The sequence below is a fragment of the Hemiscyllium ocellatum genome, chromosome 21 (genome assembly GCF_020745735.1).
Source record: "Hemiscyllium ocellatum isolate sHemOce1 chromosome 21, sHemOce1.pat.X.cur, whole genome shotgun sequence".
NCBI lineage: Eukaryota > Metazoa > Chordata > Chondrichthyes > Orectolobiformes > Hemiscylliidae > Hemiscyllium > Hemiscyllium ocellatum.
In genome coordinates, this window is record NC_083421.1 from 38564969 (window position 1) to 38592545 (window position 27577).

The window sequence follows — 27577 nt, forward strand, 5'->3', positions numbered from 1 at the left end:
TGGTGGGTTAATGAATGCTCAATCCTTTCGTGACTAGGAGTGGGCATGCCAAGAGACTGGTGGGGGCGGTGTTCCATGACGGTCGTTGATGAGAATGAGAAAGACTGGTCTCATCCACTCGGAGAAGTATGGCTTACAGAGCAGAGCACAATTTTCATACCGTTTCACCAAGACATCTTCCAGCAGAACCGGACGGCTGGTTAAAAGGTCAGCTCTGTGTACTTTCCACAACAGTTCTCACCTGTGATTGACCTTGAGATATCACATCTCTTGTTGCGTATTTCAACCTTGATCGGGTTAAATCTCATTTTAAAAACTTAATTTGGGACAGTTTATTTGAAGTTTGTCTGAACTGTTTAAAATGTAAATGTATTTAACTGACAACGCTCATTACAAACTATTGGGTTCTAAAACCGAGTAGCAGGAATGAAAAGAATTTTGCCACTTGTTCAGGCTGGAGCTTAAAAAAGGGTTATACAGACTTTTCTTTTAAGTAGTGGATAGGGTAAGATCCTGAGCAGTTAACCAGGTGATTCACCACAAATTACTAAACTTAATCTGTTGTTTGATATTGCCTCTGATATGTAGGTATCCCTCCCTGCCTTGTGCATCCACTGGCAGCCAGTTATTAAATATGGTGTGAAAGAAACATATTATTTGAATGTTGTTGAATAGTATACATGCTAAATGTGCTTGACAGTTACTCTCATTGGAACAGAAGGCTGGGTATTCAGGCCCTGCTCTAACACCAAAAACTTGTTTCTGATAGTACCTTTTAAACCTAACAAAATCCTTCAAGGAATGTCAAAGAACATTATCAAACTGCAATAGATGCTAGTTTAAGCTAAGGGCATATTACTACAGGTTGAACAAAGAGGTAGGTTTTAAGGAATTTCTCAAGGAGAGGAGAGAGATAAAGAGGTGATGGAGGGAATTCCAGAGCTCAAGCCTTCAAATATTTTATCAAGTGAAGGGCATGTCAGGCTGTCACTGCACTAATCCATGATAGCACTACTTAATATAAAACTTAATATTATTTTTTTCTTTATTCATGGGATGTAGGTATTGTTGGTTAGATCAGCATTTATTGTCTATCTTAAGTTGCCTTGATGAAGGAGGTGGTGAGCTATGTCCTCGAAAAGCTTCAGGCCTTGGGGTGTCAGGATAACCACAGTGCTATTTCTCATATTTGCTCACAGGGTGCCTGTGAGCAGCAAGTTGTCCATCCCTAATTGCCCTTGAGAAAGTGGTGATGAGCTGTTGTCTTCAACCACTGCATTCTACTTGGTGTTGTTACATGAAAAGAAAAGTTTGGAAGGATATGGGCCAAACGTTGGCTATTTGGAAGGGAATCCCAGGATTTTGATTAGTGACTGTGCAGGGAACAACAATACAGTTTCAAATCCAGATGGTGAGTGGCATGAAGGGGATCTTGCAGGTTATTGAGTTCCCATGTATCTTCTGCTCATTCCTTCTAAACAGTTCTATCAATCACAGAGTCATAGAACTGGAAACTGACCCTTTGGCCCAACTAGTCTATGCTGACCATGTTCTCAAACCAAACTAGTCCTGCTTGCCAACGTTTGGCCCAAATCGCTCCAAGCCTTTCTTGTTCGTGTACTTATCCAAATATCTTTCAAATAGTATGGAGATTGATTGTTTCTCCAGAAACAATGGAGCCTTGGTGAAATTCTGCAATGCATCTTGCAAATACTTCATACTGCTGCTGCTGAGTAAAGGGAGTGAACGTTAATGATTTTTGATAGGGTGATAATTACGTGCATAGCTTCCAACTGTATATGCATGGCCTTTATATATTTCTTGGATGATTATTCATAGAGTCCTACAGCACAGAGACAGGCCCTTTAGCCGAAACTGGTCCATGCCAAAATATCCGTTCATGCTAACCCCATTTCCCTGTGCTTGGCCCATATCCTTCTCAACCTTTCCTCTCCATGTATTTGTCCAAATGCCTTTTAAATGTTGTTAATGTACCCATCTCAACCATTTCTGCTAACAGCTCATTCCATATGTATACCACCCTCTGTATAAAAAAGTTGCCCCTCAGGTTCCTTTTTATTCTTTTCCCTCTAACCTTAAACTGATGCCTCTAGTCCTCGATTCCCCAACCCCAGGGAAATGACTGAGTACATTCACCCTATCCATACCGCTCATGATCTTATACATCTCTATAAGGACTCCCTCAGACTCCTACACTCTAAAGGCAAACGTCCTAGATTGTCCAATCTCCTCCTATAACTCAGACCATTGAGTCCTGTAAACCTCTTCTGCACTTTTTCCAGTCCTTCCTATAACAAAACTGAACACATACTGCAAGTGTGGCCTCACCAACATCCTGTACAACTGCAGCAGAACATCTTAACTTCTATACTCAATGGCCTGGCTGATGAAGGCCACTGTGCCAAAAGCTTTCTTCACTCCCCTATCTACCTATGACTCCACTTTCAGAGAACTGTGAACCTGAACTCCAAGATCCATCTGTTCCACTGCACTCCTTAGTGCCCCACCACTCACCATGATTTTGTTGGGGGAGTCCAGAACAAGAGGGCATAAGTTTAGGTGAGAGGGGAAAGGTTTAAAAGGAGCCTAAGGGACAACTTTTTTCAAACAAAGGCTGGTGTGTGTATGGAATGAGCTGCCAGAAGAAATGGTGGAGGCTGGTACAATTACAGCATTTAAAAGACTATCTGGATAGTTACATGAATCGGAAGGGATTAGAGGGATATGAGCCAAATGCTGGCAAATGGGACTAGATTAATTTAGGATATCTGGTCAGCATGGACCAAAAGGTCTTATTCCATGTTGTATATCTCTATGACTTAATGACTTTCCAAAATGCAAGACCTCATACTTATCTATATTAAACTCAATTTTCTATTTCTCGGCCCACTTCTCCAGCTGGTCAATGTTCCGCTGCAATTTCTGACAACTTTCCTCACTCTCCAAGCTATCACCTATTTTAGTGTCATCAGCAAACTTACTAATCATACCTTGTACATTCTCATCCAAATCATTGATATAGATAACAAACAGTAATGGGCCCAGCATTGATCCCTGAGGCAATCGAGTAGTCATAGGCCTCCAGGCCGACAAGCATCCTTCCACTAGTACTCTCTGCTTCCTACCATCAAGGCAATTTTGTATCCAATTTGTCAGATCCCCCAGATTCCATACAATCTAACCTTTCCAAAGCAGCCTGCCATGTGGAATCTTATCAAAGGCCTTACTGAAATCCATATAGACTAAATCTACCGCCTTGTCCTCGTCAACCTTGCCGATCACTTCATCAATAAACTCTAACACATTGTGAGGTATGCTCTCCCACTCACGAAACCATGCTGACTACTCCTAATGAAACCCTGTCTTTCTAAATGCATGTATATGTTATCTCAGAATCATCTCAAATAACTGCATGAGTAATTAAATTCACACTGCATGAGCAATTAAATGTCTAGTGTTAAAAAAGCTAGCCTCAATTCAACACTCAGTGGTTTACATGATGCCTCTAATTTATATTTTATACATCTATATTTGTAACAGAGCTGTCCTGCAACTAATATGCCATATATGGTCATTATCATACAAATGATTTTTAGGTTTGTTACAAATTGGTTTCAAGTGGCTCCAAATTATAATTCTTCTTGATGAATGAATGACAGATTTGAAATCATTGGATCAAAAATTTGGAGTGTATAGCAGCCAGACTTTGTAGACTAGTCAATCCTATGAGCCTTTTGGAATACAGTGCAAAGCCTATAAAATCAGTGTCAGATAAACACATAGTGCAGCTTAATCGAAGAACTAAGTAGATCGTCCTGTTCAAATGTTAAATATATTTATTGGTTGGGTAGCATTGAATTAACTTTCTGATGTTCATTTTAGTCACCATTTGATGAAACCTTAATTTTTCATATTTTAGTGCCTCAAAATGGTCAAGTGATTCTGGCTGTAAGCAGTGACAACTGCTATTGGTCCCAAGATTTTGATATGGATGCCTGTGTTCGGAGGTTGGAAGGATTTGGATTTCAGGTGCAGTAGTTTGTTATAACTAATTTCCTGTCCTAATCCTTATATGTTTGTCATATGATTCAAGATTGTTTCCATTTTTGAAATGGAAATGCAAATAACTGAGAAGTCAAATTACAAGTATATGAGTATTGAATTTTTAGTATAACAAATGCTGAATTCAATGGCTTATGTTTTGGCTCTAAGTATTGTTTTTATTTTGCTTTGAGGGTGCAATGAGTTCAGTTTGCAGCAATTTCCTTTAATCATTTTATTTTTGTTGCAAATTTCTAAATGGTTGACAGATATTGACTGATGAGCTACAAAGGTGTAATCTTTAATCTGAATGATGCATTTGGCATGTGGAAAGCAGTGCCACTTCTTCTACAGAATTTCACAATAACAGGGAGCAGCCTTATACATTTCCTTCAATAACTGATATTCGTCACTTGTCTAAGGCTGTTCTTTCTTTTCCTAACTACAGATATCTTCAGGCACCTACAGAAAGCAAATTGCAAGTTCTCTAAAGGATTCAGCAATACGAAGATACGTGTTCTTTAACTCTCAGCCTTTCAGACTGGTGTTGGTTACAGTAAGTTTTATTGGACTAGAAAAGGGAAATGACATAAAGACAACACAGTGGAATTTATTAGTACTAGTTCAATGAAAGTACTTTTAATTAGTTCGTCCATTAGAGGGAGATTCTTGTCAAGGTGGCCCAGGAGCCATTGAAAATACTATGTAATTCTACAACATGAAATTAAACACATTTGTTTTTCATGAAGCAACTGAAAATTTCACAGGATGGAAAAAATAAAAAGCAGAGTAGTATTAAAGGGGTGGTCATAATTTTGCTGACCCGAAAATGTGTCGCTGGAAAAGCGCAGCAGGTCAGGCAGCATCCAAGGAACAGGAAACTCGACGCTTCAGGCATAAGCCCTTCATCAGGAATGAGGAAAGTGTCGAGTTTCCTGTTCCTTGGATGCTGCCTGACCTGCTGCGCTTTTCCAGCGACACATTTTTGGCTCTGATCTCCAGCATCTGCCGACCTCACTTTCTCCTCATAATTTTGCTGCCCATTTTACAGTTCTTCTGAAGTCAATAGAAACAAATCAAAAGCAGGATAAATTGGTCAGTCAACTCACTTTCACTCATTTTACAAGATCATTCAAAATTACACCCTGATTGTCTGACATACTTTTCAATACAGGATTTGTGAATGCTTCAAGCTTCAACTTTAAATTTGATTTGTTTGCATAACCTTTTATGAACCACCGAACGTAAGATTGGTTCCTATATCTGGCACGTCCTGCTTCTAATTGACAAATATTAGCAGAATGTTTGAAGTGGATGGAAAATTCCACTGCAAGGGATTACTAGGACAGCTCTCATTAGGAGACAACTCTCTCGGGATGAAAGTGGAGACTAGATTGCTTATTTTGAAGCTTCATCCTCACAGTTGTGAGGAATTTGTAGCCCCGTTTACATATTGATCTTTGAAATGTTTGACTCTCCACCTGATTACACTCTGTGCTTACCTAAGCCCAGTCAGAAGTCACACCTAGGATATAGCTTTTAATAGGCAATTATTTGTAAATTTGGAAGCTTACTCTATTATTGATAAAAACAAGTGTTTGTAGTAGAGTGGGCTGAGGTTTGTGAAAGTTCAGCAAGTTTATTTTTAACTACTTTATATGGGGAGAAAAAACACCTGATTTACCTTTTAAATGTCTTCCAGTTCAAGTTCTATTCTCATTAACAGATGGAAATATTCTGGCTTAAATTTCTGTATAACTATGGGGTATTTAGCCCAAGTCTCCAAGGACAGGGTTAATCTGGGTTCAAGTCTCACCTGCTCCAGTGGTGTTTGTTGACAAGTTGATTAGAAAGTATCTCCAAGGACAGGATGAAATTGTTTGGAAAGTTGAACTGCCAGAGTCATTCATGGAGGGTTCAGAGTAGCATATTTCAGTCCTCTCAAATGTCCTGATGCTGATGTATGCTCTCATATTTGCACACTGCTGAACTCCCAGCAGTCAATATGTTTACCTTGCAATTGGGCCAATAGAAGTGTGTACAGAGAGCATGGCTAATGATAAAATAACATAATAAAAACAAATAATCAGAGATTAACTCTGTGTAAATCATTATAAAAATCATTGCTCCATCAGAATAAAGAGCTGGGCAAGAGTTAGAAAGGAGAGCAAATAGAATTTGTCACCAGTGGAGTGCAATACTAATGTCTGATAGTACAGGGATAGTCCTGTTGTGTTAAATGACCAGGTATGGGCAGGAATCTAAAAACCTATTGACCCACTTCTTGGTCTTTGACCCACTCTCTAGACATTTTTGGTACTCACACATGAACAACAACCCTTACAAGTGATCAGATTAGATTAGATTACATACAGTGTGGAAACAGGCCCTTCGGCCCAACAAGTCCACACCGACCCGCCGAAGCGCAACCCACCCATACCCCTACATTTACCCCTTACCTAACACTACGGGCAATTTAGCATGGCCAATTCACCTAACCTGCACATCTTTGGACTGTGGGAGGAAACCGGAGCACCCGGAGGAAACCCACGCAGACACGGGGAGAATGTGCAAACTCCACACAGCCAGTCTTTGTCTTATTTCTGATTATTTAGATAATGTAAAGTGATGATGAAAACTGATACTCAGAATTCATGCCCATTCTGCCTTCCTGATGCTGACAGTAATTAATATCATGTACACATGTTCTCACTCCACTAAGATGCTGTAGCTGAGGAAGAAGTTTAGTGAAGTTGTGTTAGTAACTATTCTTCATTGATTACTCATCCTAAAGGAGCATAAATAAGGAAATGTTGCTGTGGCATCCCTTGTGTATTATTTATTAGTTAAGTGTGTCAGATTTGATGAGTGCAACTTTAAAAATTGTGATCTCAAGTCTCTTTTTGGCACTGTTTAAGTTCTTTACTACCAAGCAGATATGTGACTTCCTTTAATGCCTTTTCAGGCAGGCTATTTCATTAGGTTGACTTCTTTAAGGATAAAATTGGGTCACTGATTGTTTCCAGGTAATGAAGCAAGGATGAAAAGTATCTCACAGAAATTGACCAGGGCAATCTGCAAAAAACAAACCTAGCTACTCCAGTTTTACGTTGATATTCTGGAATGATATCTCTCTGTTTTGTATCTTTCTAACCATTATGACTCTCTACGTCATAAATGTGTTGAGCTTTTGATTTATTATTTTGTATTAAGAATATCCCACCAAAGTTTAGATTTCACAAAAATGAGTACTGTCTATATGTATTTACAAAATTGTTTATTGCAGATTTTCTATTTAACTGCTTGGGGAAACATATACTCCACCTTTCATCAGCTCAGCATGAACAGTGTACTCTTCTACCTTCTCGTGAGCCTGGGTGCAACAGTCATCACCATCATTATTATACTGATCCTTGATAGACACACCAAAAAGGTATGGGGAAAAAAGTTACCATTGTTCTGTAGTTAATTGTAGGGGCATCCTAATTTTAATCCAATGTTTGATGTCTATGACTGCACATCTTCTGAACTTCTCAATCTTATCTGCAGTGTTACGTGAAGATTATATATGAAATTCAATGGTCCCGCAAAGGAATAATTGATAGTTGAAACTCTAACCATTTAGCAAATGAATGATAATTATATTCAGGATGTGGTGGGTATAGGGAGTTCAACTGTAGAGAAGAGCGAAGCTGGTGGATGATATGCAAAATATGTATTGAAAATAAAATCTTAAGTATATAAAGACTAAGTTCTAACATTTATTGTCTGATCATCTGAGACTTCTAGAAAGCTTCCATCCAGTGGGTGAAATGCAGAATCAAAAATTGCCTCATAGAAGGCACGGGCTCAGTGGTTAGCACTGCTGCCTCACAGCACCAGGGTTCCAGGTTCGATTCCAGCCTTGGGCGACTGTCTGTGTGGAGTTTGTACATTCTCCCCGTGTCTGAGTGGGTTTCCTCCCGGTGTTCTGGTTTCCTCCCACAGTCATAAAGATGTGCAAGTCAGGTGAATTGGTCATGCTAAATTGCCCATAGTGTTAGTTGCATTAGTTAGGGGGGAAATGAGTCTGGGTGGGTTACTCTTCGGTGGGTTGGTGTGGACTGGTTGGGCCGAAGGGCCTGTTCCCACACTGTAGGGAATCTTAAAAAAAAGATTATTTACCCCAACATTTTTAGAAATTGTCTGTGAGATATGAAAGAAGAGGGAACTTGAATTAATACAGCATTTTGCAATTTATTAAAGTTACTTTGTATTGTTCAAATAAAATCTGTGATGTAATCAGTAAAACATTTGACTTTAATTTATGTTTTGAAGCTAATGGTAGTTTGATTGTTTATAACTTCAGAGTTTGCATGATAAAATTCTAGATGACAATGTTCTGGGAATCATTTCCTATTTGTTTTCAATTTTCATTTTTTTTTAGTGGGTGAAAGGAGTAGTCTTTTGCTTGTAGGAATGAGAGATGCTGGTGCTAGGAAGGAACATTTCTGCTTTGTAGAAATACTTCCAAGCAAAACATAGGCTGAATAGAAGGCAAGGTTCTTCCCTTTCCCCAATAATGTGCCTTAACCCAACCACAGATGAGTGTTTTCTACTAAACTAATACGAATTTTAAATTTTAAATTTTGGCCATGTCGTCAATATGGGACTTGGAATGAAACTGTGGGAATTTTAACTTGACTGTGCTTTTGTGTTCACTTAACAACCTCCTGGTTTGTTGCGAGCTAAATTCAGCCCAGAGGTGAAATCTACTGTCCAGACTGGATTGAAGCTAATGGTGGAAGTGCAATGTAATTACTCTCCCAGCTCATAGATTTCTTTCTTTAACAGATAAGTGACTTGTTCCCCATTTAATAACTTTTGTTGTTTTATCCATTTTTTTCAGGTAAATATTAACACAGATATGCGTCTCACTGCTGTGAATGAAATGCTAATGAACCACAATCTGTTGGTGGGGGTCACAGATACCATGAAGGGCTTCAGAAGCATACTTCAAGTATCCCTTTTACCATTAAATTCTGAACATGTTAACAGATTTCTGTTAATTGTTGCAACAGAGTTAAATGTTTAAATCTACGATTGTTTAGAGAATAAGAATTAGGATTTACCATTTCTGTCTTCAGACTAAACATGAAAAGCCATATTTAGCTTAGTTTGGATAGTCAAGTGTAATTTGATTAATATTAAATTTGATTATTAATTATACCATTATGTTTTTACCAGGACAAAATGCAACTTTAAGTAAGGAACATTCAATGAATAAATTGATATCCATTTAACTCTTAATACCAAATAAGTCACTTTTAAATAGGTAAAAATATCCAACATTCTGTGCATAAAAAGGTTCTTTAAACAGTAAATGAATATTGAGATAATCTGGAAGTGTTATTATTGATTCACCTTGTACTTTGCAAATAATGCCATGATCTGTTTGAAGTACTGCAATTGTTTGTATTAATGTGCTGAAATAGAAAATGTCACCTCATATGTCTTCTAGTCTGAGAGAGCAATCAGAGGAAAGTACTACCAATTGGGCTAGGGCTGACATTTTAGAAGGTTAAGGACCAAGTGAATAACTGTAATGTTGATAACTGCTTTACGTTTTCATTTCAGAGCATGCAATATTATTTAATCATATAAAAGGAGTAGTTTCAGAAGGTGGTTAGCTATCAATTCACAATAGCACAGTGTCATTCAGCTCTGTTGAGATAGCAGTAACTTTCATTCTGATTTAAAGTCATTGCAGTCCTTGATAACATGACATTCACCACTAGTGAAAGGGCACCTTATCAGGTGCATTAACAATTGTTTGTTTATCATGTAAAAATGAAAGAATGAAAAATGGCACTTTTGTTTCATTCTGGCAGTCTTAAGAATAAAGTTGCCATGCAATTTTGCCTGTGATCCAAAGAAGGTGGTTGGCAATATCTATCTTTTTTTCTAATAATCAACTGCAAACTACTTCAGACATTTTCATCTCAGCTTTATATTCAAAGCATGTCAAATTTTCTTTCTTTTTTAGTTTTGATCTTAATGGACTTGCTGTTGGATTTATCTAAATCAATCTCTATAACTCAAACAACAAGGCAGTTTGACTCATTTTTTGAAATACCAATGGTTTGTAGCAGTGTTTTGTTCTTTTGTTTTTTTTTGTCCTGTTTTCTTTTAAAATCTTTGCAGGGTTTTTAATTCTGTTTCATGCCTTGTTCGGGCTTCTCTAACAATCTGATTTTCCCGTATTGCTTTTCTTTTTCCTTTTGCTGAAAAGCTGTTGCTACTTTTAGTCCCCAATATTAAAGCTTTTAAATGGTGCTGCTTTTTCTGATAAAATATGTAGAACATGCTATATTTTGGGAATTTGGATTTAAGATTGAGGCAGATGGATGCGACTCAATTCTGTTAATTTATTTTAACCGAATCAAGTCATTTGGAACAACGACCTAGGTATATGAACTTTACAAAAATATGTGACTGCAGTCAAGTGCTTGTGAGAACCCTCCTCATGTAAATGGATAAAATGTTCACACTGTTGAGCTAATTACAGAGGAAACACTTTCAGGCTTTTAGTTTAGTTTTGACTTCATAACAGAAGGTTCAAAGTTTCAGTTCAGAAGGTAGAGGAGTTTTCAAATATTTAGTTCAGAAGAGCCAGTTACATCAGCCAGCATGTTTTGGTTTGTGGAGTTTTTAAACTAGAAGACCGAGGATGTAAATCTCCAAGTTGTAGAACAGAAAAAAATTAGGTCAACAGAATTGTTAAAGATTCTGGATCAGTGGTGCTGGAAGAGCACAGCAGTTCAGGCAGCATCCAAAGAGCAACGAAATTGATGTTTTGGGCAAATGCCCTTCATCAGGAATAAAGACAGTGAGCCTGAAGCGTGGAGAGATAAACTAGAGGAGGGTGGGGGTGGGGAGAAAGTAGCATAGAGTACAATGGGTAAGTGGGGGAGGGGATGAAGGTGATAGGTCAGGGAGGAGAGGGTGGAGTGGATAGATGGAAAAGGAGCTAGGCAGGTCGGACAAGTCATAGGGACAGTGCTGAGCTGGAAGATTGGAACTAGAGTGAGGTGGGGGAAGGGGAAATGAGGAAACTGTTGAAGTCCACATTGATGCCCTGGGGTTGAAGTGTTCCGAGACGGAAGATGAGGTGTTCTTCCTCCAGGCGTCTGGTAGTGAGGGAGCGGCGTTGAAGGAAGCCCAGGAACTCCATTTCCTCAGCAGAGTGGGAGGGGGACTTGAAATGTTGGGCCACGGAGTGGTGTGGTTGATTGGTGCGGGTGTCCCGGAGATGATTCCTAAAGCACTCTGCTAGGAGGCTCCCAGTCTCCCCAATGTATCTCCACCCTCTGCCTTCAGCCAGCCAGTCAAATTTCTTCCCATGCCAGTACCTTGCCCTAATACCATGGGATATGATCATCTATTATTATATAAACAGCATAGCCTTGTCTGGATATGCTTCTGTGACCAACCATCACAATAAATAACTGAAAAATTAAAATTTGTAATCTATCAACCTGGGTTTGTTTCTAGGATCAGACTTCCCCAGTTATATCACCAGCTGGATCATAACATTTGTGTGTCTATGCATCCTTTTAATTCAGCCTTTTAAATCTGTAAGCAATGTATTGTATTATCGCATTCTGTGGCTCTCACTTGATGGCTTTGATCAGTGACACAATCACTGTTCTATCTCAAATAATTATGTTTCGTGGAATTGTGTTATGAGTTGTCGGGTGGGGTGCTGCGATTGGGCAGTTTGTGTCATGTTCTGTCCACACGCTGATGTGAATTTGTCTTTTTTCTGGTGAGACCTTCAGAGCATCCTGAAAATGGTTTCCTCATCCTCTTGAGAATGGGTGTCATCCTTAAGTTGTGGAAAGTGGGTCTGATTTGGAAGCAGGTTAAATGACATGCAGTGGATGCAGTCCAGACCAGTGCAGCTGAATTTGCACATAGTTACAGTGCTGGAGGCATTTTCTTAATAGCACAATAACCTATATTTTTACCTTCATTTTTAAAAAATTCATTCATAAGATGAGGGCATTGTTGGCTAGGCCACATTTATTGCCATCCCTAATTGCACAGAGGACAGTTAGAAGTCAACCACATTACTGTAGGTCTGGAGACACATGTAGTTTCAGACCAGGTAAAAACAGCGCTTGCTTGCCCAAAGGACATTAATGAACCAGATGGGTTTTTACAACAATCGACAATGGATTAGTGGTTGTCATTAGACACTTAATTCTAGATTCTTTATTGAATTCATATTACCCATCTGCTGTGGAGGGATTTGGGCCCAGATCCCCAGAACACTACCTTGGTCTCTGGATTAACAGGTCCAGCTGTTGTCTGCCCTAATTGTTCTATAAGATATTAGAACTGCATGTAGCAGGGAGAAATTCAAACTCATTTTATCAGCTCTTTCGGCGAAGAAGTGATGTTGGGCGGTGTTTTATGATGGATCCACAGCACAGCTTATCATGATGTGAGAGGTATCTGGTAGTTTTGCTGCCACTACCTTCTTTCCTAGTAGGGATCTCTAGGACCTGTTTGATCCAGTATGGTTGAGGAAAATCACCTGATTGTATAACCAGAAGAGATTCTAGTTTTAAATGAGATGTTGGGGAAAGTGAGGACTTGCAGATGCTGGAGATCAGAGTCCAGAGTGTGGTGCTGGAAAAGCACAGCAGGTCAGGCAGCATCTGAGAAGCAGGCTAATTGACGTATCTGGCAAAAACCCTTCATCATTCCTGTGCTTTTCCAGCACCACACTCTCAACTTAAATGTGATGTAGTTTATTGCATGATAGTAACGAGTTACATGTTACTTTGTTATGATAATTGCCGTTAGTGAAACTGAATGAGACCTCAATGTTCAGTTTTACTTTGAACGCTTACCTCCCCCCTCCTCCACCATTTGAGTCCATATGCTATCACTATATTGGGCAGTACATAATGTAATCCTCAGCATTAGTCCATTCAGACTCTATCGAAAATCTTCATCCTGAAGACTTTTTCTGTAATTATATATGCAAATTTATGAATAATAATAATGTTTACTGGTACATCTGCCTCCATTTACTGCCTTTCCAAATTCAGGGGTCTCTTTCATTTTTGGAAAATTGGTAGATCTCTGAGTTGAAGACGATTGACTCTGATTCTGTTTCTGATAGTATATTGTTCTTTTGAACTGGAGGACTGAGTATTTTCTGGTCAGAGGTTGCTGAAATAAGCAATTACTCCATTATAATATCTGGAGGACCATTATATTCCTTCCTGTCCCATTGAAACAGGTATTTTGTTTCCTTGCAGAGTAGGGATTTTTGAGCCAGGTAATTTTTTTCTCCACCTGTTCTGAACCTATGAACATTGTTCATTCCATCTCAGTATTGATTTCCATGGAATTGCATGTACCACATCTTCAACCTACTTGAGCAGATTTTAACTCTCAACTTGCTGGTAAATCTGTGTTGAAGTATGTAGTCTCGTTGTTTCAACTTGTTCATTAGGTTCACACTTTCATGTGCCCTCTGATTGCATTTCTGATCAAATCAACATGTTCACTTCCTCAGTCATGCTATTTGAAGATTGCTTCCTGTTTGATGTGATCTCTGTCACTGGTACTGCTGATCTTCTTCCAAAGTTTAAATGTTCTGGTTAAACTTGTCTTCTCAGCATTTGATCTCAGACAAGACCCAGACTTCATAACGTATTCATCAAGCTGTTTTGCAGTTTGAATGACCTTATTTAAAGATTTATCAATGAGCTCAGTTGGGGTATACATTATTCATTAGTTTTCACATCTTTTTTGTTTCTTTGGAAACAACAATGTTGAAAGGAGTTGAAAACATTTCTGCTAAACTGATATTGTTGCATATTTCCATCCCCTTCTCAGTATGAAACCAAATTCTATGCTAACAGATCATCTCAATGGATTCCATCTTCTGTTTGAGTTCCAATGTAAGTCTAGCAATCCTATTAAATCTTCTGTAGGTTGTTTGATTTTTAAGAAAATTCCCTGTTGTGGCATAGTTGAATGTTCTTTGTGTGTTTGGCAAGCACAGCAGATTCTGGAACAGGTGGAAAATGGCAAGCTTGATCTGTCGCTTGAACTTTTGCTTTCGTGTCTAGTTTGGAAGAAAGAATTGTTTTCTCCAAAATGGCTAAGTCTGAATTTTATTTGGCCCATTGAAATCTTCCTGGCAATATTGGTTATGCTGACATGTCTTCCTCCTGTGATTATTTGTTATAATTTATTTAAAGGCTTTTAATGTTGCAGTATGCAATGCTGGTGCTACTATGTACAGCTCTATCAGCTGTTTTTTTCTGCACTTGGGAAATAAAATGGAAGATTCCCACCTTTGAATAAAATGGATGATTCTCACCTTTTTTTTCAGACAGGAAAGCTGCATCCTATAATAGTGGCCCTAGTAAATAATTCCCTTTTCCTTACTTGATGTATTAAATGTAGTTTATTGCATGATCACAACTAGATACATTATGATTGATATTGCTTCTAAGAGTATGAGGAAGAGCCTTGATGTTCAGTCTTACTTCTTCAAGGTCTGAAGCTGTTCCCCTGTTTAAGTCTTACAATCACACTAGGCTGACCTTAGATTCTTAAACCCTTATGGCAGGGTTAGAGAAGGGAAGGTCTTTTGTGGCTGAATCTTGGTACTGAAAGTGACATTTGGAGGGTACCCACATATATTTTTATTGCCTCCTCCCACCTAGAGAAAAATCTTACAGATTGCTGCCAAATCTCTTTGGTGGATTAGATCTTAAAAGCCCAACAGGCAACCAATAGCTTGGTGTTGTATCTTACCCCTTTGATACTAATGAGCTCTGAAGTCCAATTTTGAATTGGTCTCAACTGGGCTTTTCTAACTCCATTAAACTGGCATTGTTTTAAATTTCCTCATCTCAAAGATGGATTGCTTTGGGTAACAAACATTGCGTACCATTCTTCTCCTGACAAATCAAGGCAACATTTTTCTTGCTTCTTTTGTGAAACATGCAATTTTAAATGGAAATAATTAAAGCACTGCCTTATAAATTAAATGTTAATCACCGTATTTCATTTTCTTTGTAATTTTCTATTAGTGCATTTCAAAGTCTCATGAGGGACTACGAATTATATTGTAGACTTGTCAGCTGAGACCTTAACAATTCCTATCAGCTGTTGTTCGTATATTTTAACCTTGAGAAATGCAAGGAAGCATTGACAACCCTACTTGAGCAAAGGAAGGTGGACATCTTCTTCCAGGTAATAAATGCAAGTTTGGCTTTTAAAGTGAATTTTAAATCGTGATTTGGAGTACTCAGTGTTGAGAAACAGATTCCCACTCCCAGTCTTCCATACTAGCATCTAGCACCATCAGAGGTAGATGCAGATTAAAGAGATATTACTCACAGAAGAAAATTCCTTCAGGCATCAATTTTAAATTCACCAGAAAGTGCCAGGTTTCTGAGCTACTCTGCAGGCAACAGTTAGTTACTTGTCACTTATTGGTCTGACTGTTGTCTGATCTTGCACTCCATAGGGACATAGACAGCTTCAGTATTGAGGAATCACAAACACTGCAATCATCAGTGAATAAAGGAGCTGAGGCTGCTGGAGCTGAGGCCCACACCCTTTGGAGCCCTTGCAGTGACATTTTGGGCCTGAAACAAATGATTTATAACACCATTATTCTCTTCCTTTGTGTTTGGTATGATTCCATCCAGTGGAGAATTTTCTGCCTGATCCCCATCGATATTAATTTTATTACATCTTTTGGATGGTGAACTTCTTTTCCTATTCACTCATGGGATATGGGTGTTGATGGCTGGACTAGTCTTTATTGAGCATCCCTAGTTGCCCTGGAGAAAGGAATGGTGACCTGCCACCTTGAACTGCTACAATTTATTTGGTATAGGTGCACCCACAATGCAGTTAGGACTGGAGATCCAAGATTTTGAGCCAGGTACATTGAAGGAGTGGTGACACATTTTCAAGATAGATTATTGAATGACTTGAAGGGGAATTTACAGGTGGTTTCCATGTAACTGCTACTCTTGTCCTACTAAATAATAGTAGTTATGTGTTCAGAAGTGTTTTTACAAATACATTAAGGACAAAAAGGTAACTAGGGAGAGAATAGGGCCCCTCAAAGATCAACAAAGACGTCTTTGTTGATGGAGCTGCAGGAGATGGGGGAGATACTAAACAAGTATTTTGCATCAGTGTTTACTGTGGAAAAGGACTTGGAAGATATAAAATGTATGGAAATAGATGGTGACATTTTGAAAATGGCCATATTACAGAGGAAGAGGAGCTGGATATCTTGAAATGCATACAGGTGGATAAATCCCCAGGACTCTAGAACTCTATAGGTAGCTAGGGAAGTGATTGCTGGGCCTCTTGCTCAGGTATTTATCATTGATAGTCACAGGTGAGGTGCTGGAAAACTGGAGGTTGGTTCACGTGGTGCCACTATTTAAGAAAGGTCAAGCCAGGAAACTATACACCAGTGAGTCTGACATAGGTGGTGGGCAGGTTATTGGAAGGGACAGGATGTACATATATTTGGAAAAGCAAGAACTAATTAAGGACAGTCAGCATGGCTTTGTGCATGGGAAATCATGTCTCACAAACTTGATAGAGTTTTTTGAAGTAACAAAGAGGATTGAGGAGGGCAGAGCGGTAGATGTGATCTATATGGACTTCAGTAAGGCATTCAACAAAGTTCCCCATGGGAGACTGGTTAGCAAGGTTAGATCTCATGAAATACAAGGAGAACTAGCCATTTGGATACAGAACTGGCTCAAAGATAGAAGTCCGGGTGTGGTGGTGGAGGCGGGGTGTTTTTCAAATTGGAGGCCTGTGACCAGTGGAGTGCCACAAGGATTGGTGCTAGGTCCACTACTTTTCATCATTTATGTAAATGATTTGGATGTGAGCATTAGAGGTATCGTGAGTAAGTTTGCAGATAACATCAAAATTGGAGGTGTAGTGGACAGTGAAGAAGGTTACCTAAGATTACAACGGGGTCTTGATCGTTGTGGTTCTGTTCGCCAAGCTGGGAATTTGTGTTGCAGACGTTTCGTCCCCTGTCTAGTTGACATCCTCAGTGCTTGGGAGCCTCCTGTGAAGCGCTTCTGTGATCTTTCACAGTAGGACACTACTATTATAGGACAAGCCAAACAGAGAACAGCCAGGGAATTCCTAGAGGCATGGCACTCATCCACAGATTCAATCAATAAGCACATCGATCTGGACCAAATACACCGACCACTGCAGCGGACAGCTGGAACTGACAACCGGAAGCGGCAGATTCAAACCACTACAAATGCCGGAGGAAAGATCACAGAAACGCTTCACAGGAGGCTCCCAAGCACTGACGATGTCACCTAGACAGGGGACGAAACATCTGCAATACAAATTCCCAGCTTGGCGAACAGAACCACAACAACGAGCACCCGAGCTACAAATCTTCTCCCAAACTTTGAGGATCTTGATCAGATGGGCTAATGGGCTGAGAAGTGGCAGATGGAGTTTAATCTAGATAAATACGAGGTGCTGCATTTTGAGAAAGCAAATTTTAGCAGGACTTATACACTTAATGATAAGGCCTTTGGGAGTGTTGCTGAACAGAGAGACCTTGGAGTGCAGGTTCATAGCTCCCTGAAAATGGAGTTGCAGGTGGATAGGATAGTGAAGAAGGTGTTTGGCATATTTTCTTTTATTGGTCAGAGCATTGAGTACAGGAGTTGGGAGGTCATGTTGCAGCTGTACAGGACATTGGTTAGGGCACTTTTGGAGTATTGTGTACAATTCTGGTCTCCTTCCTATCGGAAAGATGTTGTGAAACTTGAAAGGGTTCAGAAAAGATTTACAAGGATGTTGCCAGGCCTCCTGATTTAAGCTAGAGGGAGAGGCTGAATAGTTTACGGCTGTTTTCCCTGGAGCGTCAGAGGTTGAGAGGTGACCTTGTAGAGATTTATAAAATCATGAGGCATGGATAGGATGAATAGACAAAGTCTTCTCCCTGGGGTGGGGGAGTCCAGAACTTGAGGGCATAGGTTTAGAGTGAGAGGGGAAAGATATAAAACAGACCTAAGAGGCAACGTTTTCAAGCAGAGGGTGGTACGTGTATGGAATGAGCTACTAGAGGATGTGGTGGAGGCTGGTACAATTGCAACATTTAAAAGGCATTTGGATGGGTATATGAATAGGAAGGGTTTGGTGGAATATGGGCAATGTGCTGACAGGTGGGAGTAGATTGGGTTGGGATATCTAGTTGGCATGGATGAGTTGGACTGAAGGGTTTGTTTCCGTGCTGTACATCTCTATGACTCTCTGACTCTATGACTTAATGGTAAGGCCCTGGGGAGTGTTACTGAACAAGGAGACCTTGGAGTGCAGGTTCATAGCTCCTTGAAAGTAGAGTCGCAGGTAGATAGCATAGTGAAGAAGGCATTTGTTATGCTTTCCTTTATTGGTCAGAGTATTCAGTACAAAAGTTGGGAGGTCATGTTGTGGCTGTACAGGAAATTGGTTAGGCCACTTTTGGAAAAATGTTGTGAAACTTGAAATGTTTCAGAAAAGATTTACAAGGATATTGCCAGGGTTGGAGGATTTGAGCTATAGGGAGAGGTCGAATAGGCTGGGGCTGTTTTCCCCGGAGCATCAGAGGTTGAGAGGTGACCTTATAGAGCCTTATAAAATTATGAGGGGCATGGATAGGATAAATAGACAAAGTCTTTTCCCTGGGTTAGGGGAGTCTAGAACTAGAGGGCATAGGTTTAGGGTGAGAGGAGAAAGATATAAAAGAGACTTAATGGGCACCGTTTTCATGCAGTGTGTGGAAAGGGCTGCCAGAGGAAGTGGTGGAGGCTAGTATACTTGCAACATTTAAAAGGCATCTGGATGGATATATGAATAGGAAGGCTTCGGAGGGATATGGGCCAGGGACTAGATTGGGTTGTAATATCAGGTCAACATGGATGAGCTGGACCGAAGGGTCTGTTTCTGTGCTTTACATCTCTATGACTCTATCTAAGAAGCTATGGTAGTTTTTCAGCAATGCTACCTCTCAATGGTATATACTGCTGCTACTGAATGTTGGAAGTGGAAGGACTGAATGTCTGTAGTGTGGTGCAAGTCAAGCGGGCTGCTTCGTCCAGGATGGTGCCAAACTGTTTGTGTGTTGTTGGAGTTGTACTCATCTGGGCACTTTTCTCTCAATAAGGGGGAGGTGATGGCTTATAGACTGTTAAATTCAGAGAGCTAGGTAATTTTCTGGGGACCCAGGTTCGAATCCCACCACAGCAGATGGTGGAATTTGAATTCAGTAAGAAATTCAACAGGAATTAAAAGCCAAATGATGACCACAAATCCATTGTCGATTGTCTGGAAAAACCCATCTGGTTCACTAATACCCTTTAGGGAAGGAAACTACCATCCTTACCTGGTCTTGCCTACACATGAATCCAAAAGTGTGATTGACTCTTAACTGCCCTCTGGGCAAATAGGGATGGACAATAAATGTTGGCCTAGCCAGCGATGTTGTCATCACATGAATAAAGAAGCAAACCCCTGTCTTGTGCCTTTTAAATGGTAGGGCAGGCTTTGGGGAGTCAGGCTGTGAGTTACTTGCTCCAACTCTGCGCCCCCCCGCCCCGCCCCACCCCCCCACCTCCCTGCATCCCCACCCCCAAACCTCACACCCACCCCCCAAAATCATTATTATCAATTTTTGAAAGGCATTTCGTTTGTCTGCCTCCTCGTTCACCTTCAGCTGCAATCCCTTGTTGCCAGTCTTCACTACGAGTATTGGAGAAACTTTTGTAATTTCCCCTGTACCTCTGATCAGAGGCAAGATCCGAAGCCACACCACTGCGAGCAGCACCTTCCGATTTATCCGCACACACCTGCCCCTTCACAGGGCAGGGAATGGACACCGATTCAGCTCATCAGTGGTGAGACCCATAACTCTAGGTCAGCAGGCAGAAGAACAGCTCTCTTGACATGTATTCAGACTCTCATTGCTGATAACTTCAGCTGCCTGGAGCCAGGTCCACTTCCCATTAGAACAGCTGGGCAGACCTTGTCACTGGCTAATGCAATATCCCATGCTATCTGCTCCTCTGTCTGTGTAAGCCCCTCTGGCTAAGATACATGCTGTTCTCCTGCAAGGAGAGAAAGTAGAGAGGTGTGAGTGTCGATAGTGTCCTGTGCAATGAGGAGAGAGAGAGGCTGCATTAATGGAGGCTGGTTGTGAGCTTATGGTGCGAGTTGCAAATCACTTCTGGGTGTTCACATGGAGACCAGAACCGGTGCCCAGAGAGAGGAATGAATGGAGGTACAACATGTGCTGTTCTGAAGAATGTTGTGCAGGAGAATCTGGGGAAGTCATTGTGGGATCTGGTATCAAGTAGTGAGTGTTATGCCACTTGCCATTTTTGCCCCAACAGCTCCCCTGCCACCGAGTCCAAGACAGTGTCTATTTTGCTGCCCTTCACATTATCCTACTCTCCCTCTGTCTAGAATACCTGTGTATTGACACTGTTATCCATGCCTTTGTTACCCGTGACTTGATGATTCTAATACAGTCCTGACCACCCTCTTATCTTCAACTTGACTCAGACTTGAGCTCACACAAATCTCTAATTCTCATCAACTTTTGTTCACCGATTATTTCTGTGATTGCTGACTTATATGGACTTCCACTCTGGCAATGTCCTTCATTTCAAACCCCTGATTGCCCTTCCCTTCCCTTCCCCACGTCTATTACCTCTGGCAATACTGCAACCATCCAAGATTTCTACATTCCTCTAATTCTAGTCGGATGCCTGATATTAATCGCTGTACAATTGGAGGTTATGCTTTCAGTTTCCGAGGTGTTACACTTTGCAATTTCCTCCTTAAATCTCTCCATTTTCTAACCTCTCTTCTTTTCTCCTGAAAACCAATCTTCCTTGATTAATATCTTGGTTATCTAACCTAATACCTTCTATGTAACTTAGTGTCAGAATTCATTGGAAAGTATTTTTAAACACCTTGGGACGTTTTGCTGTACAAAGTATTAGCTAATTGCAAAATTATGTTGTGAAGATATCTTTGATCCATTGAGTTCCATAATTAAATTTTATATGAAAAACAGGTCTGAAAATTTGTTTAGATATGGTAGATCCTTTAGTGTGTCGATGTGTTCCATTCCTTGTTTAACTTGTCATCTGCTGGCAATGCTAGTTTGCAGTACTGAGTAATGATGGCAGATAACTAAATAACATTGTTCTCAGTGACATTTCATTCCTATCAGATCTGCTGCTTTAAAATGTCATGCATTACTGATTTGTTCCAATACCACGTTCTTGATATGCAAATAATTACTTCAAGTTGTAGCTAGCTTTGTGCATTGTATTGCACAAACTGTCTAATGCCTAAATGTATTCCTGATTTACAGTCAGAGTTACGAAAGCACTTGAACCGTCTGTACATGATAAAGGGCCACCCTGTGACTCTGCACGAGGAATTCCAGAGTAAGGTGATTGTCATATCTGAGGAACAACCCCTTTTGTCCAACAGTAGCAAGGTCCACAAATCTAAGTCTACCTTCAGTGAAGTGACCAATTTTATCACTAAAGGTACCTCCGAGGTAACGTTAAAACGTATTATCTTCAATTGAAAGTGACATTGAAATGATGGATTTTTAAAATTCAGTTTAGTGTGTGTTTGATATTTTCCCTGTGCTAAGGAATTTTTGGATATCTGGAATTCATTGCCTGAAAGGGTGATGAAATCAGATTCAGTAGTAGCTGTCAAAAGGGAGTTGGCTAAATAATTGAAAGGGAACTATCACCGGACGACAGGAAGTGAGGTGGTGGGAAGTGGGATTAATTGGCCAGCAAAGAGTTGACAAAGGCATTATGGGATGCATGGCCTCCTTCAATGTTGTATGATTATCTGTATGGTTGCACTGTTCCTTGAATTGCTTTTCTGTATGGGTGTACAATATGAATGTAAGTTGATCCAAACTCTGACAATGACTCACATACAATCTCCAGGCCTCACAAAGGCTTAGCAGTTCCTTTTCTACTATACTTAAATTTTATGCTACTTGTTTCTTCCTTTGAATTTTGTGGTGGTTTGGAAGGGTTTGTTCTCAGCATTGTGCCTTCACTTGAAGTTTTATATCTGAGCCCTGAAGTCTCTTAGCTGATGTTTGTAGTTGAACTAGTATGTCACAATGTTCAGAATAGTGTGTAACTATTGCCTTCAGTCCACTGCTTATTAATTCAGTGATAGCAGAACTAAAAGGGTTTGCAAGAAACACACCACAGAAGTGTCAATGAGTACAAGACCATTCCTATCTTTCATGTGGAATGTGACAAGGCAATTGGATGGATACTTCTAATTAAGTTGCAACCTGCTGTGTGCTGCCTTTACTGATACTTCACACTAATTTGAGTTCCTTTCCAGCTCACTGGGCAAATGGGATTTGGAATAAGTAAAAAAAAACAAATATTGAATACATAGGCAAGAAATGTTTTTGAATTTGTGTAGGGCATTGGTTAGTTCACGGTTGGAATTTTCTAAGAACTTGTGGACTTCTTTTTATAGAGAGGCTATTAAAGCCATGGGAACAGCACAGTACAGGTTGACTTTAGAACAATGCCAAAAATGAGAATTGATGTTTACAAGCAACTGCCAGAAAAATTGGTACTTTTTACCTGAAACGAAAAGGACCAGGTGGCAGGGTGAGTGTGTTTTAAAACCCTGAAAATTTTGCAGAGGGTAAATGATGAGAGATTACTTTCCATACTTAACAAATTGGTATCAAATGATTATTGATTTATGATTATCAGAAGTAGAATGAAAGGGAAGTAATGCTTTTGACAGGGACTTAACAGTTTTTTAAAAATTATAAATATTTGAGAATATGTAATGCAAAAGGATACCAGCAGAGTCAGACAAATCAAGAACTGGAACAAGGACACAGGATAAATCTTGAGATAGTAATAGTGTATAAAAATGGCAGTACATTAATCTTAGTTGAATTTAATCTTCACATCAATAGGGAAGATAAAATTGGCAAAGTTAGCCTAGAGAGAGATTTCATAGAATATTGAGGGCAATATTTTGTGGATCCAACCAGGCACCAGGGTATTTTGGATCTAGTAATGTTTTTAATGAGAAGGTTTAATTAATGGTCTAAGAGTGTAAGAAAAATCTCCTAGGATACAGTGACTATAACGTGGAAGAATTAGCATTCATCTGACAGTGAAAAACTTAGCTTGGAAACAACTATGCTCAACTTAAGTAAGGAAAACTATACAGATATAGGCAAGATTAGCTGGAGAGGACTGGGAAAGGAGTTCAGCAGAAAAGACTGTTGAAGAAATATGTCAGATGTTTGAGAAAAAGCTTCGTAGCTCTTAATAAAAATACTTCCCAGTGAGCAAGAAGGATTCTATCAAGGAGATAAATTGACCATGGTTAACCCAGGAAGTTAAGGATAGTATACAAATGAAAGAAAAACCATAAAATGGAAAGATAAGTGAAGGCAAAGGATTGGGAAATTTTTAAAAGCCAATAAAGTGACCAGAAAAAAATAATAACAAGGGATAAAATAAACTAAGGACAATCTGGCATGTAATATGGAAATAGACAGTCAGAGCTTCTGTAAATATTTAAAATGGAGTACAGAGGCCAAGATGAACATAGGCCCATTTAGAGAACAGGGACCCAGGAAATTGCAGAGAAATTGAATGAATATTTTGCCGCAGTCTTCACAGCAGAGGACAGCAGTAGCATTTCAAAAATAATCAAGGAGCTAAAAATGTGGGGGTGAATGGAAAGGTAAAGAACGATAGTGATATCTATTGTATGAATGAAACTAATGCGGCTAAGTCCCCTGGCCTTGAGAAGTTGCATTCTAGAATTTTAACGTAGTGTGTTCAGTGATAATAATTGCATTCATAATAATTTTCCAAAAATTCTAAGATCCTGGAAATGTCTGAGAGCCTTGAAAAAATGCCAATGCAATCCTCTTATTCAAAATGGAAGGATACAGAAAAATCTTACGAGTCCAGTTAGTTTAATATCTGTCATTGGAGAAAAATGGTGAAGTCTACTAGAAAGCATGTAATAGCAGAGCATTTACAAATATATGGTACAATTAATTAGAGTCAGCATGGCTTTGTGAAAAGGAAATCATCACTGACATGTTCTATTAGAGTTCTTTTGAGGTAAGATAGATAAAGGGAAATCCATAGATATAATATATTTGGATTTCCAAGAAGGTCTTGAAAATGTACTGCACGTAAGGCTACTTAATAAGATTAGACATTGTGGTGTTGGAGGAAGGACATTAGCATGAGCAGAGGATTGGCTAACTAATAGAAATTAGAGCATTGTAATAAGGAGAGCATTTTCACAATACCATTTGTAAGGAGTGGAATGCCACAGGGATCATTGCTGGGAATACTTTTTTGTTTAGACAACTGGTGAAAGTGAATGTACTATTGCAACATTTGTTGATGACACAAAGTGGGTAAAAAGGCTAGTATGACATGGAGTTTACGGTGGGAATACACAGTATAAGTGTGTGGGAAAAACCTTGCCAGATGAAAAGTAATGTGGAAAAATATGAGGATATGCATTTTCAGAAGAATATAAGAACTGAATATTAGTTACATGGGAAAGACTGCAGAAAGCCGTAGCACAGAGGTCTCACAAAAAGCATACATGTTCAGGAGGTAATATGGAAGGCAAATGGACAGTTGGATTTTAAAACACAGGGAATTAAATTTAAAAATGGGGAAGTCTTGTTAAAACTATATAAGGCACTAGTCCAATCACATCTAGAATTTTATGAAAAGTTTTCTCTCTATCTAAAGTCAGAAAAATTTCACTAAGTTGATCTTGGAAATGGAGGAACTTTTTTATGAGGAAAAGATGAGTAGTTTGGGCTTGCACTAGTGGAGTTTAGAAGAATGAGAGGAGATGTTTGTGAAATATATAAGATTCTTAGGGTACTTGACAGGGTAGATGTGGAGAGGTTTTTGTTTCTTGTGCAAGAGTCTAGGACCAGAGGGTATAATCTCAGAGTAAAAGGTTACTCATTTAAAGCAGAGATGAAGAGGAATTTTTGGAGGATAGTCAATTTGTGGAATTGTTTACCACAGAAAGCTGTGAGGGTGGGGTTGTTAAGTATATTCAAGGCTAAGATAAATGTTTAATCAATAGGGGAGTCAGGGGTTTTGGAAATAAGGCAGGAATTTGGAGCTGAAGGTCATCGGGTCAGTTACAATCTAATTGATAGATAGAGCATACTTGATGGGCTGAATGGCCTACATTAGCTCCTACATGTTGAAGTCCTGCAGTGTAAGCCAATGTCCCCATTCCTTTGACCCCTGATTTGTATATTAATCATAGTAGCATAGGATGTGGGGTCATTCACACATTAGGACACACAACATTTTAGACTTAACAAAAAAAATTGCAAAAGTTACTTGCATTTTAGAAAGCTAGAAAACAAGACGTTTAACTTATCATTTACATTGCCAATGTGGTCATGTAAATGAGAGGTTTGACATTGTTGTAAATTGGTACTGCAGAAACTGCATGTTTACAATTTAAGGTAATTTGTCTAATTAGATCAACCTTTTAAACAGCTATGTCAAGACACTTTTTAACGAATTTTCTTCAAACAAATTGGCTACATCATACTTTTGTTTTTGGAGACTAAGCTAAGTGGAGTTCTATTACAAACACTGTGCAAAACGCATACATAATAAATAACATTTTCATAAGGAAGTCTGGATGCTTGGAAACGCTTGTGACTCTCCGATATATTCACAGCCTGCAGCGATTCCGGGCTGACATTTAAATTCTGTTAACATATTCAAGTTTTCACACTTAATGCTGTGCTTTTATCTCATAATATGGGAGGTAAATTTACTTTCATACTGGTAGACAACTGTGAAAATTTCGGCTCCAGGAAAACCTCCCACCCCTAACATTGCACTAGCTGTAGTCATTTTGAAATTTGCCTTGTGTTCTGGAAAGATGTAGAAAGCAAGTAAAGCATTTACATTACTATACAGAATAGAACAAAGGGTACCTTTGTAGTCTGGATCTGTAAGGCCCTTTCATTGTCCTTCAAGTTATTTCCGCCACGTTAAGTTGTTAGCAGAGATCATAAATGTACATGACGCAGGTCAATGCTATAGAATCGGCCTCTAAGGAATGTATAGAATATTTAAAGTGATGTTGCTGTTACTTTTTGCTTTGACAGCAGCTACTCGCTGAAATAGATCTGCTGTTCTGGTTTTGCTTTGATCTAGCAAGGAAAGAGCAACTTTGTAGAAAGCCCGAGATGATCCAAATGTTTGTACTTCAAATCAGTGAGCAAGGCATATTACCTCACACAGGACTGAGTTACCTGGGCTTAAACGTTGAGATGGCGAAGGTACGGTGACTTCACTATTAACTCCTTTTAACTTTTTCCCTTACCTTATAGGAAATCGCACGGCAGTTGCTGATCACATACAGTGGAGTTTACATCAGGCTTTTGGCGACTGGTCAGCTCCCTCCTTCTCCCATGCTTCACCAGGCTGCTCAGACTCCTGCTCCATGTCTTTGTCAGTTTATACAGCACACTGTACTGAGCCACAAGAGTACCTCCGAATATCACTAAAATTGAAAATGGAATTACATAAGTTGCATTTAAACTAAATATTTTGTAGATTTATTACATGAAAGTATCAGTGTGATTAGATGTTGTATGAATAATACACAGTGAATGGATTATTATCGTTGAAGAGTGAAATCAATGTTTCTGCTTTATTTTCTGATATGATGTGTGGCCCTTAAAAGGTATTAAACTCAGTTTTATGACTTTAGTGGGTTTTAAAAAATTCATTCATGGAAAATTAGGTATTGTTGGCAAGGCCAGCATTTATTTCCCATCCCTGCTTGCCCTCAAGCCAGTGATGGTGCGCTGCCATCTTGAATGGCTGCAATCAATGTGTTGTCATAATACCTATAATGCCATTAGGGAGAGAGCTCCAGGAATTTGAACTAGTGACACGAAGAAATGGTGATGGATTTCCAGAAGTCAGAATGGTGAATATCTTGGAGGGGAACGTGCTGGTGATGGCATTCCTGCGTATCTGCTGCCCTTGTCCTTCTAGATGGAAGGCAGTCACAAGTTTGGAAGGTGCTGTCTCGGGGGCCTTGTTGAATTTTTGTAATGCATCTTGTCGATGGTATTCACTGTTGCTGCTGAGCGTCATGGGAAAGGGAGTGGATTTTTGGGGATGTGGTGCCAATCAAGCAGGCTGCTTTGTCTTGAATGGTGTTAAGTTTCTTGAGTGTTATTGGAGCTACACTCATCCAGGCACAAGGAGAGTATTCCATCAGATTCTGACTTGTGCCTTTAAATCAATATTACAGACAATTTATAAAATTAATGAATAACAACATTATTGCAAAATGAGAATGGGTAACTCGGCTAGGGACA

General features: G+C 39.5%; 1 protein-coding gene across 6 annotated transcripts; it reads left to right on the forward strand.

Annotated features, from left to right (window-relative positions):
- The first annotated feature begins 10 nt into the window (after window positions 1–10).
- Window positions 11–26853, forward strand: LOC132825660 (transmembrane protein 268-like). Of its 6 annotated transcripts, none has more exons than XM_060841031.1 (8): window positions 11–207; window positions 3941–4050; window positions 4511–4618; window positions 7349–7495; window positions 8951–9061; window positions 15244–15330; window positions 21515–21706; window positions 26576–26853. In XM_060841031.1, the coding sequence occupies exons 1-8, from the start codon at window positions 129–131 to the stop codon at window positions 26750–26752; spliced, it is 1011 nt and encodes a 336-aa protein (XP_060697014.1). In that variant the 5' UTR covers window positions 11–128; the 3' UTR covers window positions 26753–26853. The 6 variants fall into 6 exon arrangements, with proteins under 6 accessions (XP_060697014.1, XP_060697016.1, XP_060697017.1 ...); XM_060841033.1 differs by having other exon boundaries at window positions 21515–21595; XM_060841034.1 differs by lacking the exon at window positions 26576–26853 and adding an exon at window positions 22672–22757.
- Window positions 26854–27577: the final 724 nt, after the last annotated feature.

Coding starts and splice junctions, on each gene's coding strand:
- LOC132825660 (XM_060841031.1), top strand. CDS start 129: ATGGCTTACAGAGCAGAGCACAATTTTCATACCGTTTCACCAAGACAT. Junction 208..3,940: donor ACCGGACGGCTGGTTAAAAG/GTCAGCTCTGTG, acceptor TTCATATTTTAG/TGCCTCAAAATGGTCAAGTG. Junction 9,062..15,243: donor GCTTCAGAAGCATACTTCAA/GTATCCCTTTTA, acceptor AATTCCTATCAG/CTGTTGTTCGTATATTTTAA.